The 20,183-nt window shown below is 34.4% G+C and overlaps 1 protein-coding gene across 1 annotated transcript; it reads left to right on the top strand.

The window, feature by feature from the left end:
• The first annotated feature begins 1,318 nt into the window (after nucleotides 1–1,318).
• On the top strand, nucleotides 1,319–14,873 carry LOC126973500 (bile salt-activated lipase-like). The gene is made up of 3 exons (XM_050820829.1): nucleotides 1,319–1,469; nucleotides 4,871–6,084; nucleotides 14,421–14,873. The coding sequence occupies exons 1-3, from the start codon at nucleotides 1,419–1,421 to the stop codon at nucleotides 14,581–14,583; spliced, it is 1,428 nt and encodes a 475-aa protein (XP_050676786.1). The 5' UTR covers nucleotides 1,319–1,418; the 3' UTR covers nucleotides 14,584–14,873.
• Nucleotides 14,874–20,183: the final 5,310 nt, after the last annotated feature.

The raw sequence follows: 20,183 nt of genomic DNA, 5'->3' as shown, positions 1-20,183 counted from the left end.
ACATCAATGTCTACGTCCCTAATACAATAAAAGTCACTTCCGGTACTAGTGTGGATACATGGTGGGGTATTTGCAATGGGCTTCGCAGGTCGATATGTATATGGTCCAAAATTCTTAGTACGACATGATGTTATCCTGGTGACTCTTAACTATAGAGTCGGGCCATATGGATTTATGTGTCCTGGAACTAAAAGAGTGCCAGAAAACCAGGGCATTAAGGATCAACTGTTCGCATTGGAATGGGTGAGAGATAACATACAAGCATTTGGAAGAGATGTAGAGAATATTAATGTCTTTGGACCAAGTGCTGGTGCAATGTCAATTGAAATCCAGTTACTGTCAACTTAAGAGAAGCTATTAAAACGGGCGATCTTACATAGCGGTTCCGTGACAAGACCCGGTTTTGTGATACAGCCTAATAAAGACACACCAATAAAACTTGACCGGAGGTGTCCGACATATCATTAATATGCAGAAGACACAGTGTCAAAGATAGCACACAGCCTTGGGCCACTCCAGCGTTCACGGGCTTCGGGTACGAGCAATAACCATTGACAACGACTTGTATGCTGCGCCCAGTGAGGAAGCTGGAGGTCTACTTGCATAAGCTCTTGGGAAGCCCTAATGATGGAAGTTTTAAGAGAGTGCCTTGTGCCATACACGATCAAAGGCCTTCGCTTTGTCCAGGCCAACTGCCGGGCCTTCCCCCTTGCTTTCAATAGCCGCCGCCCATCTGTGTTAGGTATACCAGAAGATCGCCTGCCGACCGACCATGGTGAAAGCTGTACTTTTACTTTTAGTTTTCTCGTTTTAACGCCAATACATTATACAATATTTTGCGATATTAAAATGGAGTAGGGTGATAAAAAGAACCGAATCGCTGTGATTGCATTACACAAAGTAGATATGAAGCCAAATGCAATTTTTAAAACTCTCCATACGCTTGGTATTAGTAAAATGTTTGTGTACCGGGCTATTAATTGGTGGTAATGACTCCTCTGTTTGTCAAAGAAAAAGATCTGGCCGTTCACGTAGTGTTCGAACTAAAAAGGTGGTCAAAAGATTTTATCTCGGGAGATGAAGATAGCACCTAGAACTATGTCGTGTACTAAAAAAGATGTCTTAGGACTTGCAGCCTGTAAGAGATGGTCATTTCTTAAAATATTTGTTGTTTCATTTGCTTGCTTGATATTGTCCACAATTAACTACTTAATTATATTTATCGCAGGATGATAATTTCATATCGGATTAAGACAATTTATAAATAACTCAACAATTCTGACACTTCAATACTTTTTATTGTAGTAGACATGATTTGGTTGGTGTTGGTGGTTACTGTCACAGCGGCAGGAGCAGAGCTGGTGGAGATAAAACAAGGATGGGTGAAAGGAGTTAGAGCCGAGGATGGGAATTACACCATGTATATGGGTATCCCATACGCGCTCGTTGATAGGGAAAATCCATTTGGGGTGAGCTTTTTATTAATTTTGTCGAAAAAATATTTAATTCATTTATTGAAAATCAGGTGGTTGACCTAGTAAGTAAGTAAGATCATCGACCTCTCAATGATAACATTATGATCATAATCGTATGGACTTAGACGTAGTCGTAACTTAATTACTTATTACATATTATTATCATTTATAAGTTAGTTAAATTTTGATATGGTGACATCATTATGACTATGTCAAAATTTCAAGTATTAAAATATAAAACAAGGTCTACATTTAAAAAAAAATTTGGAACATCCAGAAGTGCATGCCTCTATAATCTTATTTTCCTCAATATTCTAAGTTGAGGAAAAAAATACTGCATACATAACTTAGTTTTAAATACTTATTTATTAAGGCAAGTGTTACACATGGTACCAGTGGGAGGCTCCTTTACACAGGAAGCCGGCTAGATTATGGGTACCACAACGGCGCCTATTCCTGCCGTGAAGCAGTAATATTAAGAATAATGAAATTATTAACATTACTGTCTTTCGGTCTGGAGGGCGTCGTAGCAAGTGAAATTATTGGGCAAATGAGACTTAACATCTTATGTCCCAAGGTGAGCGCAATTGTAGTACCGCTCAGAATTTTTGGGTTTTTTCAAGAATCCTGGGCGAGACTGCAATGTAATGGATAGGGTGTATCAATTACCATCAGCTAAATGTCCTGCTCGTCTCGTCCCTTATTTTCATAAAAAAAAATTAATTAAAACACTGTAAAAAAACACTTTGAGAACACAGACCCACGGACGTCCCGAAAAAATTATTTTTAATGTTATTAAGTAATTTACCTAACTGTTATTGAAATATAATATTTTATATGCACTCATATTTAAGTGGTTGTGCGATATAAATAAAAAAAATCAATTTCTTTATCGAGAAAACTGCTTTTTTTGACATTACGCAGCAACGAGCGCAAAGCTTAAGAGGCGTGAAATATGTTTTAATACTTAAATAAGCTCTTCATTTACTTCTTTCACTTTCACGCCATTTTCACATACATTTGAAAATTTGGTGGAGCACACATGGAACCGATCTGGTTCTCTGGAATTAGATTTTTAGTCTCTATTTCAGGCTTTGGTCGTTTAATTAGCAACTTTTCAAATAGCTTGTTCATCACAGGAAATAGGGAAATCGCCTGTATGATGCTGTTCGATTGGGTGGTTTTACTGGTTTTATAATTATGATCACTTCAGTGACTTTTCATAAATGTGGTACTTCTCATTAGTTAATTACACAATTAATAAGGATTGTTAATTGAACAACACTTTTTTTGCAAGTTGATGAAGAATTTCTACGAATATTAATCATATCCAGGAGCTTTTTTTGTACTGATACTATATTTATTTTCTCTTAGAACTTCCCTAGGTGATCATCGTTAAATAACTTTCGCTGCTGCTTGGAAATCACAAAAATTTTAAGTAATGCCTGGTGTAAACGTCTTGGAATAATAAATAATGACACTCATTTGGGCGAAAGATCTGCTTTGAGTAATAGACAAATATTTAAGTTTTTTGCTGATTCTTCACTGTCTTTATCCCAATTGCGTCTTTAATACCCCCTGTATTTGGGAAATAGGGCATTTGAGACGATAAGCAACCTTTCATAGAGATTTATTAGATGTTGAACCGTCATTGTTAGCTTTTGGAGATCTTTTTTTCTGGAAATAACATTGGATATTAATTGTATTTTGCATTTCACTCAATTGTTAAATTATTTAAAACTATTTTTGATCTTTAGGATCTTGATTGATCCAAATATTTGTTTGCCTTCTTTTATCTTCATTGAGTTCTCAAATCTCCATGGGATAACATTTAGTTTTTGTTTTTCTTAAGGTAAATTAAAAGGTAAGGTAAAATTAGTTATATTGTCCCAAGCTGTGTGATGAATCAGTTCGAAAATCTTTTCAACTTTCGTATTTAGCTGTTAAGGTGTAATGTTAAAGCTATCCCAGTTTGTATATTTATTTACAATTTCTAAAATATTTTCTTTGGACAATATCTCGGATTGTCACTTGTTTCTATGTATTCAGGAGAATTTTCCGAACCTATTTCATTGTATTGATACGTTCTTATATATAGCTGGTTCAATATTTTCCTTGCGCCGCAATGATCTATTCTCTTTTTGTAATTTTTTGTTATGGCAAACAATGCTGCTGATATCAATACCATCTGTGTGCTGCAGAAGAGGGCTAAAAAATCATTGAGAGAAAAATTTAAAGAAATAAACATCTTGACTGTTGGCTCTCAATATATTTTTGATAGTGTTATCAATGTACATAGTGAATTTGCTAGAAGCTATCATAACCATAATGTTAACACCAGGAACAAACATAAACTTATAATGCCTACTACTCGACTAAGTCAAGTTGTATATGCTTTTACAAGAAGCTCCCAGATAATGTTCAAAACAAATATATTATGAAATTCAATAGAATTATTCAGAAAAAGTTTATGTGGTTACTACAAAATAAATGACTTTCTTAATGATACCTACTGATTGGGATTAAGCGACCGCCCACAGGCTAATAAATCATAAATGTGACTGCACGATTTTAGATTGTCACCATATTTTTATATAAAAAAAAGCCCGCTGACTTTGTTGCGCCCGTTCTAATCAGTTTTGAGGCATACCTTTTGGAATGAGTGATAGTTTTTGAGCTTTAATAAGTGATAAAATATTTGAATTTGAATATAGTTCAGATAGTATTGGTGCACTTGGTAACTCACACTCACACAGCTGCAGACAAACTCTTCCTCGAACAACAGGTATGGTTGTCTATTGTATCGCCATAACTTATTCTCATTTTCACACGTTTGTTCTGCGCACGCGCACGTGTGCGCGCTAATACAGATTCTTTACATAAAAAAGTTAATCTGATAGCCAATATGTCGGCAGTCCAGTAGGTGTTGCCACACATATGTTCATCTCTCTTATTGCACTCAATAATTCTTTACATTTTGTTGACGTCAACCTGGAGCCCAAGTATGTAATTTTGGCATTGAAGCCACCTCCTCATATGAATCAGTTACCAGAGCTTTTTAGAAAATTTGTATATTAATCGCATACCTAGATGGACTGTAGATTGCACATATTCTTACAGCATATTATATCAGGCTTATTGACACAAATTTCTTTTTCTTCACGTTGGGATTCCTGGTAATGGGAAAGGTTTTCCTTTACAATAACGGCACTCCTACCTCTTTCTGTATAAGTAATGCATAATAGATTTTATAGCCCGTATATTTAATATACGATTGTATCTTGAAATGGGTTTCGAATTTCAGACACACTTTTTCATATCAAGGATTACCAATATTTAATTTTGGTGTATGTAATCTGGACAATTTTAACTTGACATTATTAAATTTCTTCCAGCCAGCCCATCCAAATCCGCAATTCAGTGGAATCTTCGAAGCTATTGATGACACAGCAGTATGCCCTCAAAGAAATGAGTTTAACAATGAACTTGCAGGAACACTGGACTGTCTCCACGTCAATGTCTACGTTCCTGATACTATAACAGACAAGAAACTTCCGGTACTTGTGTGGATTTATGGTGGAGCATTTACAATTGGCTTCGCAGGTCGATATGTATATGGTCCAAAATTCTTAGTACGACATGATGTTATCCTGGTGACTCTAAACTATAGAGTTGGGCCATATGGATTTATGTGTACTGGAACTGAAAGAGTGCCAGGAAACCAGGGCATTAAGGATCAACTGTTGGCATTGGAATGGGTGAGAGATAATATACAAGCATTTGGAGGAGATGTGGAGAATATTAATGTATTTGGACAAAGTGCTGGTGCAATGTCAATTGAAATACAGTTACTATCAACTCAAGAGAAGTTGTTTAAACGGGCGATCTTACATAGCGGTTCCGTGGCAAGACCCGGTATTGTGATACAGCCTAATAAAGACACACCAATAAAACTTGCTACCAGACTTGGTTATAACGCAGAAAATTTAGATGATGCTTTAGATTTTCTTTCCAATGAAGATGTATTAAAAGTAATAAATGCTAGTACATCCATAACAACATTATTTAGACCTTGTTATGAGAATAGTTTTCTGCAATATCCGCTCAACTATCACAACGATCAAATAAGATCAACGGATATACTCATCGGTTATACTGATCAAGAAACACTTTTATTTCATCTGCATTCTACAACCGAAGATTTACAAGCTAGTGATATATTTAACGAAACAATAAATATATTTAATTTGAACACAGAAAGGTATGCAAGAATTATGCGTAGATTTTATATAGGAGATGAGGAAATTACGGAGAGCGTAAGATGGGAGATTATAAATTATCATTCGGATTTCACTTTCGCATATCCTGTTCACAGAAGTGTAAATAAGTTTCTTAACAATGGACAAATTGTGTACCACTTTATATTTTCATATAGTGGAGGTAGAAACTTTATTAAAGTGAGACAAAACGTAACAGAAGGAGGAGCAGCTCACACTGACGATCTGGGCTACCTATTCGATATGGAGCTATTTGACAGCAACCCCGAGGGAACCGACAAAATTATGGTAGACCGAATGACCACAATGTGGACCAACTTTATCAAGTACGGGTACGTAATATAACTTAAAATTTATAACGAACTCTATAGAAATATGTGAAGAATTTATCAAAATATACTTTTCAAGCATCGGCATAATTCTGGCAAATTCAAATTCCATCTCACTGTCCTTAAATCCAAAAAAATACTAGATCTTGTTCAAGTGCAGACACCACAAAACATACACTTTTCTCCCTAGTGCCATGTAGTGTAGATGAAGTCAACCAAATAATTGATCAGCTTGACCCGAATTGTTGCACTGGTGTAAATGGACTTACTACAAAAATCCTCAGATGCATCAAATCAAATTGTATATAGTTATGGGGCAGTGCGGCCGATATTAATACTATCTTTGTGCTGCAGAAGAGAGCTATTCGCGCGATTTTTAACCTAGGTCCTAAAGAATCATTAATAGAAAAATTTAAAGAAATAAACATTTTGACTGTTGCTTCTCAATACATTTTTGATTATGTTCTGTATGTTCATAAGCACATTGAGGAATTTTCTAGAAACTGTGACATTCATAATGTTAACGCGAGGAACAAACTTAAACTTGTTATGCCTACTACTCGGTTGGGTCGAGTTAGTAAGTCTTTTGTTGGGCGATGTATATGCTTCTACAATATGATACCAGAAAATGTACAAAACAAATGTGTTACGGAATTTAAAAGAATTGTTAAAAAACGTTTGTGTGGAAAAGGTTATTATAGCATAAACGATTTTCTTAATGACACCACGGACTGGGAATAAAGCGAACGCCCTCAGGCTCTTTAATCATAAATGTTTATTGTACGATATCACATTGTTATCCATATTTTATATTTTAAAAAAAGCCCGCTGAGTTTCTTGTGCCCATTCTTCTCAGGTCTGAGGCAGTCTCTTTTGAATGGATGGTAGTTTTTGACGTTCAATAAGTGATTTTAAATCCTATTTTGAATAAAAATATTTGAATTTGAATTTGAATCTCTAGTAGCCCAACCACTAGTCAAAAGTTTTTATCATCTCATGCTTATCGGCATATTTTTGTTTTATTATTTATCTTTCCTGATAGTCTGAAAATTGCGAAAATATTTGTCCTACCTATATATGTGGCTCAAAATCGGACCTATATCTGTTCTGCCCGTACTATCTTATCTGTCAGAAAGAATACTACATAATTTGTTACAAAAATATCTTAACTCAATCGACTTTCTCTCAAACTATCAATAATGGTAAAGATTTCAATCCAGTACAGTAGTGCTGCTTATAGATTTAATAGCAAAAATAAAAAACAAACACACCAAAAAAATATAGCTCTAAGTATTTTCATCGATTTAAAAAAAAGCTTTTGACACTTTCAACCACACTGTTTAGTTTTGTTAGCCCTGGATAAATAATTAAAACTTTTAATTCTCTAGACATGAAAAAAACTGTTGATATATGGGGCGTTTCTATTAAAATAATAAGTTCAATAATTGATGTCATAGTAGGTACCACATCTCGCAATACTCTTTAATAATTGTATTAATAGCGGCGTGTTTCCTGACCTTCTGAAAGATAGTAAAATTACACCAATATTTAAATAGGGATGCTCTTCTGACCCGTATAACTATCGTCCTGTGTCGGTTTTACCGACCCTTAGTATTTTTTTTTTTAAATAATGTTAAACCAAATGCTTACTCTCTTACGTTACTTCATTTGAAACAATTTGGCTTTACTAGGGGACGTTCAACAACGGATGCAGGTATTGAGCTAATCAAGAATATTTTTGATGCCTCAGTAATCACAGAATGCACTCAGCATCTTCTGTGATTTATCTAAGGCTTTTGATTGTGATCAACATCAATGCTGGAAAGAAACGCGTAAAACGTAAAAGGAACTGCGCTCGATCTTCTGACTTCATATCTAAACAATAGAAATCAGATAGTCGCCGTGAATGGCAGGAGATCTCTTGGGACTCCTCTCAGTATGGGGTACCACAAGGGTCTATTCTTGGACAGTTCCTCTTCCTTATTTATGTAAATGATCTTCTTTATCTAGAAATTTCTTCCTAAAAACATAAGGTAGTATTGTCTGCGGATGACACTTCATTGATCTTAAAATTAAAAAAGAAGAAAAGAAACCAAGCTATGTATGACGAAATGAACGATATTCTATGTGACATTGTGTACTGGTTTAGCGCTAATAACCTATTGTTAAATAGCAAGACAAATAAATATATTAAATTTACCGTACCAAATGTCAAAAATGTGGATGCAAGTGTTTTGTTAAACGGGAGGTGATAAAGCCTGTGGAATTTGCTATTTCTCGGCATTACCCTAGATTCCAAATTGCTGGATAGAATAATTAAAGGATTGGCGAACAGACTTACTTCTGTAGCATACGTGGTTAAAAATATTAAACAATTGACTGGCATAGATACGGCGCGACTAGAATACTTTAGTTATTTCTAGAGTATTATGTCCTGTGGTATATTGCTATGGGACAACGCTGCCGATATTAATACAATATTTGTGCTGCAGATGAAGGCTATTCGCGCTATTTATAACCAAGGTCCTAAAAAATAATTGACAGCAAAATTCAAAGAAATTAACATCTTGACTGTTGCTTCTCAATATATTCTTGATAATGTAATATATGTTCATAGGCACATAAGTGAATTTGCTAGAAACTATCGAAACCATAATAATAATAGCAAAAAGCCTTTATTCACTCAAATTAAAGTACAATAAAAATACAGACCTCCGCCAAACTGCATAGCAGTTTGTTGGCAGAGAAACCGCTCTTAAAGTTATATCTAGATGTTACAATTAGGTACCTCCGGCTTTCTTTTCAGTTTTTTAGGAAATGAGCTAGAATGTTCCTCTTATACTCGCTTTTGCTATTGGGCTTATTTCTGATATGCCTATGCATAATGTTTAACAGTTTTGGTACAAGAAACCTTCTAGCTCGTTCACCATAATAATTCTGCATTATCGGTACAGACACATTTCTTTGCTACGACTAGTGTATTTATATGAAATAGGAATTTTGTAACAATTTTTTTCAAACTGTTCCGATATTAACGAAAATTGAACCTTCTCATGTACTGGTGACACTTTATAATCATTGAATAGCATTTCATAGTTAGTCTCTTTACAAGTATTTTTACTGGTTTCATCTACAAAATGAAACCAAGATTAATGTCAGTCCCACTGTCCCGTGACAGCTTCGCGAAAGAACTTAATACAATATACCAAATCGCGGTTTCCAACGGCTATACAAAACAGTTAGTGAACAAATTAATTAAAAATTAACAAAAACATTTAATTAATTCAGAACTTTATCTTAATACTATTTTTCACTATTTTCAAAGTAACATTCTAACTATGAAAATGTCTGAAGCCTCGTACATTATCTTTATAGCAAAAAACAAAACTATTTCTCCTTTCACACATTTAAAAATCAATAATCAACAAATTGAAGAAAAAAAGAAGAGATATATCTAGGCCTGATTTTGGATAGTGATATGACGTGGATTCCACATATCGATAAAGTCAGAACAAAATTATCGTCTAGTTAAAATTATTGTCAGCTAGTCATATTAAGCTACCACTTGTAAGAAGTAATTATGGGAAACAGACAATAAGTTTTTAGGGAGCTTAGATTCCCATCGCTTTAAATTGGGAGAGTGTTACTTCCGTGGTCCTTCATTGGTCCCTTGGGATACTATCAATTCAAGTATCACTATGTCAACGCTAGATTTCCTATCAAATTCAAATTCAAATATTTTTATTCAAAATAGGATTTAAAATCACTTATTGAACGTCAAAATCTACCATCCATTCAAAAGAGACTGCCTCAGACCTGAGAAGATTTGGCGCAAGAAACTCAGCGGGCTATTTTTTTATATAAAATTTTATAATTGAAGAGCCTGAGGGTGTTCGCTTAATTTCTAGTCCGTGGTGTCATTAAGAAAATCGTTTATGCTATAATAACTTTTCCCACACAAACGTTTTTTAACAATTCTTTTAAATTTCGTAACACATTGGTTTTGTAAATTTTCATATTGTAGAAGCATATACATCGCCCAACAAAAGACTTACTAACTCGACCCAACCGAGTAGTAGGCATAACAAGTTTATGTTTGTTCCTCGTGTTAACATTATGAATGTCACAGTTTCTAGAAAATTCCTCAATGTGCTTATGAACATACAAAACATTATCAAAAATGTATTGAGAAGCAACAGTCAAAATGTTTATTTCTTTAAGTTTTTCTCTTAATGATTCTTTAGGACCTAGGTTATAAATCGCGCGAATAGCCCTCTTCTAAAGCACAAAGATAGTATTAATATCGGCCGCACTGCCCCATAACAATATACCATAGGACATAATACTATGAAAATAACTAAGTATACTAATCTCGCCGTATCTATGTCAGTTAACCGTCTTATTTTTTTAACCGCATATGCTGCAGAACTAAGCCTTCGCTAATCCTTCAATATGGGGGCCCCACTGCAATTTGGAATCAAGAGTAATGCCAAGAAATATAGCAGATTCCACTGGTTTTACCACCTCTCCATTTAATAAAATATTCGCATCTTCATTTTTGACATTTGGCGCGGTGAATTTAATATATTTGGTTTTATGATTATTTAACAATAAGTTATTGGCGCTAAACCAGTACACGATGTCAGATAGAACATTGTTTACTTCGTCATATAAAACTTGGCTTCGTTTTGAATATAAGTGAATTGTCATCCGCAAACAAAACCACGTTGTGTTTTTTTTCTACAAGGTTAGGTAGATCATTTATACAAATTAGGAAGAGGAAGGGTCCAAGAATAGACCCTTGTGGTACCCCTATACCGAGAGGAGTCCCAGGAGATCTCCTGCCATTCACCTCGACCCTCTGAATCCTATTATTTAAATATGAGATCAGAAGATCGAGTGCGGATCCTCTTATACCATAGTGGCATAGCTTCCTGACCAGCGTTGTATGTTGAACACAATCAAAAGCCTTAGTTAAATCACAGAAGATACCAAGTGCATTCTGTGATTCCTCCCAGGCCTCAAAAATATTCTTGATGAGTTCAACACCCGCATCCGTAGTCGAGCGTCCCCTAGTAAAGCCAAATTGTTTTATATGAAGTAACTTATAAGTGTTAAAGTGAGTAAGCATTTGGCTTAAAATATTTTTTTTTTAAATTTTACCAAGGTTCGGCAACACCGAAACAGGGCGATAGTTATTCGGGTCAGAAGTGAGGCCCGATTTAAATATTGGTATAATTTTACTATTCTTCAGAAGATCAGGAAACACGCCATGTTCAATACAGCTATTAAAAACTAGTGCTAGATATGGTGCTATGACATCAATAACAGAACTTATTATTTTTACAGATACATTTATCAGCAGTTTTTTTCATTTCTTAGAATCTGAAAGTTTTCTTTATTTCTGCTGGGCTAACAACACTGAATTTGAAATTTTATTTACATTCCTTAAAATTTTCCAAAAGAAGTGACTCGGCAACACTGGTGGAGGAGACAAGGGTGCTTGAGATGGAAACTGGAAGGTCAGAAAAAAATTCTCAAAAGCAGAAGCTACTTCCTGCTCAGAGTGGATTTGTCTATTATTAGATTATATTCAAACTTGCAGTCTTTCGCTCTTCCAGATTCCCAGTTAATAACTTTCCAAGTCATTTTGATTTTATTTGAAGCATTTTTAATTATTTCTCTTATATGCATTGATTTAGCAATAGTACATACTTTCTTAAATAATTTTGAATATTTTTTCACATATACAAGGAAAGATACATCATGATTACATGATGATCTCTCACTATATGAACTATATAACCGTTGTCTGCTGCTATGAATACCAGCTGTTGCCCAGTTGTTAAATGACAAGAGACCACCCGAGTTGACTGTCTTTTTGAAGTAAATATAGAAGCAAACTCTGTTTTAATTATTTTAAATAACTTAGCATACATCTCATTTGGAGTACTGTTATAATGCAAATACAAGTTTAAGACTTTTTCTGAAACATCGCCTCTATATTTCTCCATTCGCCTATTGTTTACCGGAACAAACATAAACTTTTTAGTTGAAGTACATTTGTTTCCTTCAATATTAAAAGAGGCTAATTGACCAAAGTGGTCTGAGCTCAGTTTACTAATTATTGATTGAGAAATAGGTTTATAATTAGTAAATATATTATCAATACAGCTTTTAGAGGTGCTGGTTACTCTAGTAGGTTCTAAGAAAATATTTGATAAGTTATATGATTTAAACAAAGATTTGAATCTAATACTTGTGGTGGATTTTTCTAATAAGTTAATATTAAAGTCACCACAAATCATAATATATTTCTTAGATTCTGATAATTTTGATAGAACCTCCTCCATAACTACACTCTCAAATAACTCATATAATGCATCGGGGGTCTCTATATACTTACAACAATGGCACACTCAAGCTCTGCACAGGCTATTTCAATGGTACGTTCAACAGAGAGGCCCACAATATCTTTACGATCTTTGAATTTAAATGATTTATTTATAAGTATAAGAGAGCCGCCACGTGTTGCCATTTCTCTGCTAAACACAATTGCCACCCGATGACCACTGGAGTTAAAAATGATCTCATATTTTCTAAGCCAGTTTTCAGTAAGACATAAGAGATCAATATTTTTATGGTTCATTAGTAACTCCAGTTTCAGTTCTTTACCTAACAATCCTTGCATATTTTGGTGCATCAGGTTTACAACTTTACAATTATTATGTTTACTATTACTTGCTTAACTTTTGCGAGATATTCCCAATACAAGTGTCCTAAGACAACTTACTGGGAAGTCTACACCACTAAAAAATGTATATGTAATCTTTGAAATAAACGAAATTTATTTATTTATTATTTATTTACTTGTACATTGTGTATATATATTGCTAGAGGAGTCCCCTGTTGTCTTATTGACTAATTTAAATAATTTGGAACATATTCCAAACCAGAAACTAAACTATAAGACTGCTCAATAAAAGCAGTGCTAATCGACTTACTAACCTGCTCAATAGAAGCAGGGGACCGGGTTGCCAAATAATTGGCTGAGTTATAAAATTAATAAATAAATAATATCGTCGACTGTATTAAATTTAATTTAATTATTATATCGAGCCATACATCTAAACCCATCAAATAACTCAAATATTACTTCGTTTACCTACTCTGTCAATCATACTTCATCCTTCATCTAATTATCAAATACAATATTCATTCATTCTATTCTACTTCAATGGTCTGGGTATGTACCGAGAATAATTCTGCTTTAATTAAATATCACATTACACGTATCATTTACATTACATCAGTTGACCTAAATAATTAATATACGATATTATTTATTAATACTTATATTTCAATAGGTTTAGGATACATTTAAACTTGCTTAATTTAAAACTAGGTAATAATTTAGATACCTTACGTCACTAACTAGCAAATAAGCACATATTCTTTTAGAAAATATTATATCTATCTATATTTCATACATATAAAGAAATATACAATCATATACCTTCACTAGTATGTACATAATTATCTGGTGGTATACATACCGACCTACATATTTACTCATTACTACTCATACCTTTAAATTAATTATATACTATATTATATTACTTATTTATTTTTCCTCTCAAAATTATTAAACTATTACTCATTTTGTGCATTATAATAGTCAGACATACACATTCTTGAACTATGGAATAACAGACCGATACACGGGGAGTACTAATATCCTAAACACAGGGAAACTTAGTTAGGAGTTAGAGCTCAGCCATGTACTAGTAGATTGTTGTCATAATGTAGACTACATACCTACCACTCCAGCAAAATATCAATTTTCTGGGAAGGCACCAGCTTTTATGTCTGCTTCAAATAAAACCTACTGTCTGTATGTGCCTAGGTTCTTTAAGAAGTCCTAGCAATAAAAACTCCGTACCTCCTTGTCTAGATGCACTTACCAAACATAAGTATATAGGCTTCTTCTTAATATTTGTATCTAAAGGTTGTGATGTATAATGTTGTGTAGTAGGTATTATGAGTATGTAGTAGCATGTACGTGGCTTTTTTGTATAATACGTTTTTCTTTTGAGACAAAATAAAAAATATTTGTATTTGTACTTCAACTACTTGCACACAATACCTGAACTACACAAGAAACTATAATTGTAATCCTGATAAGACAGACGAATATACATCTTTAAGAAGATATTAATCTTTCGTTTGTTCATCGCGAACACACTACCACTCAAAAAAGTTTGTTAAGGTCATCAGATAAGTTTTCTTCCACTGCTATCTTACTTTTGACACGTTTTAATCATTAATGTCTTTTGTAGTGACCCAACGCCGGAACCTTCCGACTTGTTGCCGGTGAGGTGGCTCCCTGCGACAAGAGAAACGCTGCACTGTTTGCATATAGACTCTGACATTACGACCAGTATACGACCTGACCACGACCGTTACGCGCTGTGGGATCTTTTATTTAAGCTGTTCGAGTGAATTAATCATAAAAACAATTACAATTTTTATTACATTGGATTTTAACATACGTTCCTACGTTATTTTCCACACACGTTCAAAACCTAACACATTAAAGCAGAAAGAACGAGTTTCTATTCTATGCTCCAAGATGTTAAGCACGCGTGCTTTAACTAAACATTAGATAATAAGATATTAGTAATTAGTAGTTTACGTTGCAAGTAATCAAATGATTCTTAGTAGCCAATACATTTCATGATTCTGGGTTAGTAGAAAAGTAATTTTGAGAAAATAAATGCTTTTTATGCCTGCCTTTGCCTTTTAGTACCCTATATTTTATGCGTAATCTTTCGATTGTGTTAATTTAGCATCTTTATTTTATCAGTTGACCTCAAATGTAAATATTTGATGTTAATTTTAAATTAATAGTTCCAATTTTTCCTGGGAAAAGCATCTTTACAGACAATAAAACGACCCATAAGTGTTTTATGCTCTCTGTTCAAATCATGGAAGGCATTGTAAAACCGTCAGTCCTTGGTATACCTAGAGGGTCACCAGCTCATCAACGACTAACAGTACCGTTTAACCAGTTTACGGACGGTTGATATACCTAACACATAGTTTGGCGATGGAAAGCAAGAAAGAAAGTCTGGCAGTTAGACTTGATATAGTGAAAGCTTTCTCTTGTATGACCTTTCTCTCAAATATGAATTTCATTAACTGTGGGACGCGTAAAGTGTACCACTGGTTTCCTCACTGGGCGTAGCATATAGATCGTAATCGACGGTCGGCACGCACCCGAAGCCCGTAAACGCTGGAGAGCGCCAAGGCTCTGTGCTATCTCCTATACTTTTACTTTTAAGATATATTTGACGCCTCCAACATACATTACTATGCGGATGACAGTACTAAAGATGCCGTATACACGGGCAATGTAGGTGTCTCTCGGAAAATCATCGACCAGTGCCGCAAGAAAACCGCAGTTTCGAGTCCTCTCTAAAAAAGGGTTGAAGAACTAAAACTAAAACCATTACTATCACTAAAAACCATTTATCGCATCACCGTTCTTCGACAACACTTCCCTGTCTCGCCTTGAATCGGAGTACTGGATCCCGAAATCTCCAGTGATTGCAATGGAGAGCAGCTTGAATTGTCAGGGATCCATTCTTCTGTGAACGGGAGACGTCGCTTTATTGTATGTCTCCTATCCAATCTCCGACAGCACTTCTCACGAGGAGTGTTATGAGGAGCTGTTTTGATCTGATTCCTGCTGCCGAATGCCACCTTCGCACGACACGCCACATGGATGTGAGGCGTTCCTCCACAGTGATACACCCTGATTTCAGTACTATACAACATTCAACAAAAGCGAAAACACTTTTCTTACAGACCGATCGGCTCCTGTGGCATCTCCAGTGTTGCAAAATCAGAGTAAAAATACAACCGCAAAAAAGGCACCAAGGGAACAAGCGTATCCAGTTTGTGTCCTATTCTTCAGATCCTTCGGTCGCGTGCTACTCTTATGTTCGTGCGTGTTCTTATAAGAAAAAACAATTTTAAAATATTTGGTTGAAGTGGCGAAGAATACCTACCCAATAATTGTCTTGGTTGTTGCTCTTATCAATTTGATAATGTTATCGTAAAGATACTTGTTATCAATAGAGTTATGACCACAACTGGTCAAGATGTTTTGGTGGCTGATACTAGTCGTTGCTACAGCAGAAGGTAGCCTAATATAGATAGAAGTAGAAGGCTTGGTCCAGGTAGCCCCGGCTGACGAGGAGGGTATATCATATGTTCTCATAATAATTCGGGGCAGAGTGGACTGCATATACTTATTACAACGATTGTTGCGTTTCTTTGTGCCGACCTCGTACGTATGCGCGCGGCGACACGCACTATTAGCGCAGCCACCTGCACGCACGCAAGCGCATAAGCACACGCCTGTAATACGAGCCATCCGTCTTCTAAACTCTGAACTTGAGGTAGCACCACAGTGTGATCTATTTGCCAGCTCGATTGAATGTTTGGTCAAAGAATGTAAGAAAATATTTGAGAGTGTGATGCCTGTTAGCTCTATAAAATAAGAGAAATTATTTAGTTTTTTAGAAAGTTTATAATTTTCATTGTTTGTTTTTTCTTTAGTGTAATATCTTTGTAACGCTTTAGATTTGTAATGTTACATTGTATCTTAAATAAAATAAATATGCCAAAGTAGATAAGCAGAATCTTTTTAAGGGTGACTTGCAGAGTTTTAAAAGTTTTTTCGGTAAAAATATCATTTAACTTGTGGGACAAATTTTGCGTGACGGTACCTAGTACAAATTGGCCATGTGTACATTCATCAAATCATTGTAAAAGATTTCAGTGCGATGTGTAATGTAATGAAGTTATTGTTGATAGTATTGTTTTGCAATAATCTCGCTTTATTAATGTATTGCTACATGAGGTTAGTTTATATTAGCTATTATATTATGCTGTGATTCACTAATAATTAAATTAATACAGATTATATAGTATTGCTATGCCTCTTACCTGATAGGCTAGGCTGTGGTTGCTAGAATGAATTTTTACAGTTTTTGGAAAAGTTTTGAAAACAGAAGCTAGATATAGCTATACATACCTAAAGCTCGATTTGAGACTGGAATACCTAATTTACAATTTGATGCAACATTGCTGGCTAAAAACGACACGGCTGTTTTTATTGTGTTAACAAGTGCATCAGTTCAACAATACTATAACCGGATCTGTCCGTGGAATGTCTTCATATAATAATATATACTTGCTAAGTACAATTGCAAATACAAAAGTATTGGGTGTGGATATACAGTTATGGCACGAGCGTCCGATAACTACAGTTGGTTGATAAAATGGGTTGCATTGCATTGGGCGACTAGGTGATAAGGGTGATTGGTATAGCTTATTAGTTAGAACAGATGTTGCATCTAGAAGTACGGTATCTTTGTAGTGAATAGGTCCAGTCGGTAAATTCAGATTCTACAATAATAATAAAAAGCCAATATTAATTATTATAACCTTTTATTTTACAAATTAGCTTTCCAAATTGCTCTCCGAATTTCATATTGTACAATCGCTTCTATAAATATTCATCACAGATAAAATATAGACACAAAATAGGTACTTTGCAGCTAACAATATTAACAATATTTAGTGCTATTATTTAATTTCCTTCTGCCACGTTATTATTTATATTTATCAGTTAGCTCAAACACGATTATCACTATATTATTATTGTACTAAAAGATGCACTATGCAGGTGCGCTGTATAGGTATATACAGCGTGAAGTTACCATGGCGATGTTAAATGAACACAAGGGTAACCCAAGCGTAACTTAATTGTAATCATATCATATCGGGTTCACGAACTGTTACATTAGATAGCAGTTTTCCCTATCTCCATTTTATGTTAAGATTAAGAATAAGATTATACAGGCAGGTGTCACGGAAACTTATCAACAATAAGTACCCATTCTAGAGAGATAGAATTAGATGTTATTTACCGTTGATGGATAAGGAATCGACAAAATAATTGCTTCGCTTAATCTCTTTACGTCCTTCCCGTGTCTAGAATCCAGTATTAAAAAGATAAATAGTTGTTTCGCATCATCTGTGTCAAAATTAGCTGCCATTTTGCGTAGCCAATATTGCGGTTCTATACTCATTTCTATATTCTATACTCATAAAGCACATTAAGGAATTTCCTAGAAACTGTCACAATTATAATGTTAACACGAGGAACAAACATAAACTAGGTATGCCTACTACTCGGTTAAGTCGAGATAGTCTCGTTTTTTATTGGTCGATGTATATGCTTTTACAATAAGAACCCAGAAAATGTACAAATCAAATGTGATACGAAATTTGAAAGAATTATTAAAAAACGGTTGTGTGGGAAAGGTTATTATAACATAAAAGATTTTCTTAATTATACAACAGACTGGGAATGAAGCGAACACCTACAGGCTAAGCCCACTGAGTTTCTTGCGCCCGTTCTTCTCAGGTTCGTGGCAGTCTATTTTGATTGGGTGGTTTTGACGTCCAATAAGTGATTTTGAATGCTATTTTGAATAAAAATATTTGAATTTGAATATCATGATCTTTTTGTATGGTGTACAGGAACTAGCCTAGTCAATAGGGCTATTGAAACATCCATCCATAAAATCATTTTATAACAACGACTAAGTATCTAGTAGCCGGGAGCTAGCGTAGCTACCTGTCCCATACCATGCCGTTGGTGAGAAGTACCCTCGTAACGATGTTTTTTTTTAATTATATAATTTATTATTTTTACATTTCAATTTTTTCGTAAAATTTTCGTATTTAGGTTTTTTATGATTTCGGTTATGTAGTTGTACCCGTGTGTTCATATTAAGGTCGCCATTTTAGCGCTACGCTGTATAATGTTTATGTGAAAATAAATATATTACTATAAATGCTACAGTGACATTGAAAATAGAACCAAATTGAGTCATCATTCAGAAAACAATATATTTGGAACTTTTTAGTAGGGGCGAAGTTGTATCATTAATTTCAACCACTGCTTTAAAATTGTCTAAGGCGCCAGATTTAAGGGAGGGAACTTCTCGAAAGGGAGAGTAGTTTGGAACCTCACACCTGATGAAGGTTTTTATATAACATTCTATTTTTATTTTATGGATAGGTATAATAATATATATTTTTTTTTCTATGCTGATATTAATATGTTACTTTGTGAAGAAAAGTTTCATTAACATCGTGGTGTCATTAAACCACAAAATTTGATATAAACTTTTTAATTTTATATCTCACTTTAAAAGAGTCAACTGTAATACTATAGTCCTGACGTATTACAATAGTTTCATCCATACCTTAAAACCGAGTAGATTAATACGTGTTAGATCGTAAGTGTATTTAAATATGATTCGCCATTTAAAAAAAATACATGCCGTGCATCATTTTCTTGGTAATATAGGATTAATTTACTCAAGGTCATTAGAGTTGGAATTCAGAGTCCTGCGCGGTATGTGGTCAACGTGTTATGAGGAAGAAGTGGTTTTACGTAAGCTTACGTACGACGATCTTTATGACGTTAGTGAAGTTAAAAGAAGTACATTTAAGAAAATTGGTGATAACGAACAAGTTAATTTTAAATTTAAGATTTTAACAATTCTATAATATACAATATTTTTGTAGACCAGTTAATTTTATTACTGACTTATCAAAGGAATAATCAAGGACATGAGCTAGAACACGCACCATAACAATCGTACACGTTTACCTTAAGATAGACAAACTCATCTATAAAATGTTATATTATGTAAGTACATAATATAATACATACGTAACTATTAATAATGTGATCAATTACCAAGTGGATAGCGAAGTAAGCTACGTTTAATTCTAAGTACAAATATTTCTATTTGAGCGATATTTCATGCAGAAAAATAGGCACAAAAATCATTCTTTCTCAACAGCCACCTAATGAATTGAGTGGGTAGAAAAAAAATTGAAATTATAATCCCAGTGCAAAATGTTGGACCGGGAGATATTACAGCACGCGCTTGACATAAAATAACTGAAATATATAACACACTAAGCCCCTCCTTCTTTCTCTAACCTCA

Source organism: Leptidea sinapis, chromosome 29 (assembly GCF_905404315.1).
Source record: "Leptidea sinapis chromosome 29, ilLepSina1.1, whole genome shotgun sequence".
In the NCBI taxonomy this organism is placed as follows: Eukaryota; Metazoa; Arthropoda; class Insecta; order Lepidoptera; family Pieridae; genus Leptidea; species Leptidea sinapis.
The sequence above is the reverse complement of the archived record's forward strand: the minus strand, read 5'-3'. Positions and strand labels throughout refer to the sequence as shown.

What these genes read in the sequence shown, in the direction of transcription:
- LOC126973500 (XM_050820829.1), top strand. Translation starts at nt 1,419, where the DNA reads ATGTATATGGGTATCCCATACGCGCTCGTTGATAGGGAAAATCCATTT. An exon ending in ATAGGGAAAATCCATTTGGG is followed by an intron (nt 1,470 to 4,870) that starts GTGAGCTTTTTA and finishes AATTTCTTCCAG; the next exon opens with CCAGCCCATCCAAATCCGCA. An exon ending in ACCAACTTTATCAAGTACGG is followed by an intron (nt 6,085 to 14,420) that starts GTACGTAATATA and finishes TGTCTTTTGTAG; the next exon opens with TGACCCAACGCCGGAACCTT.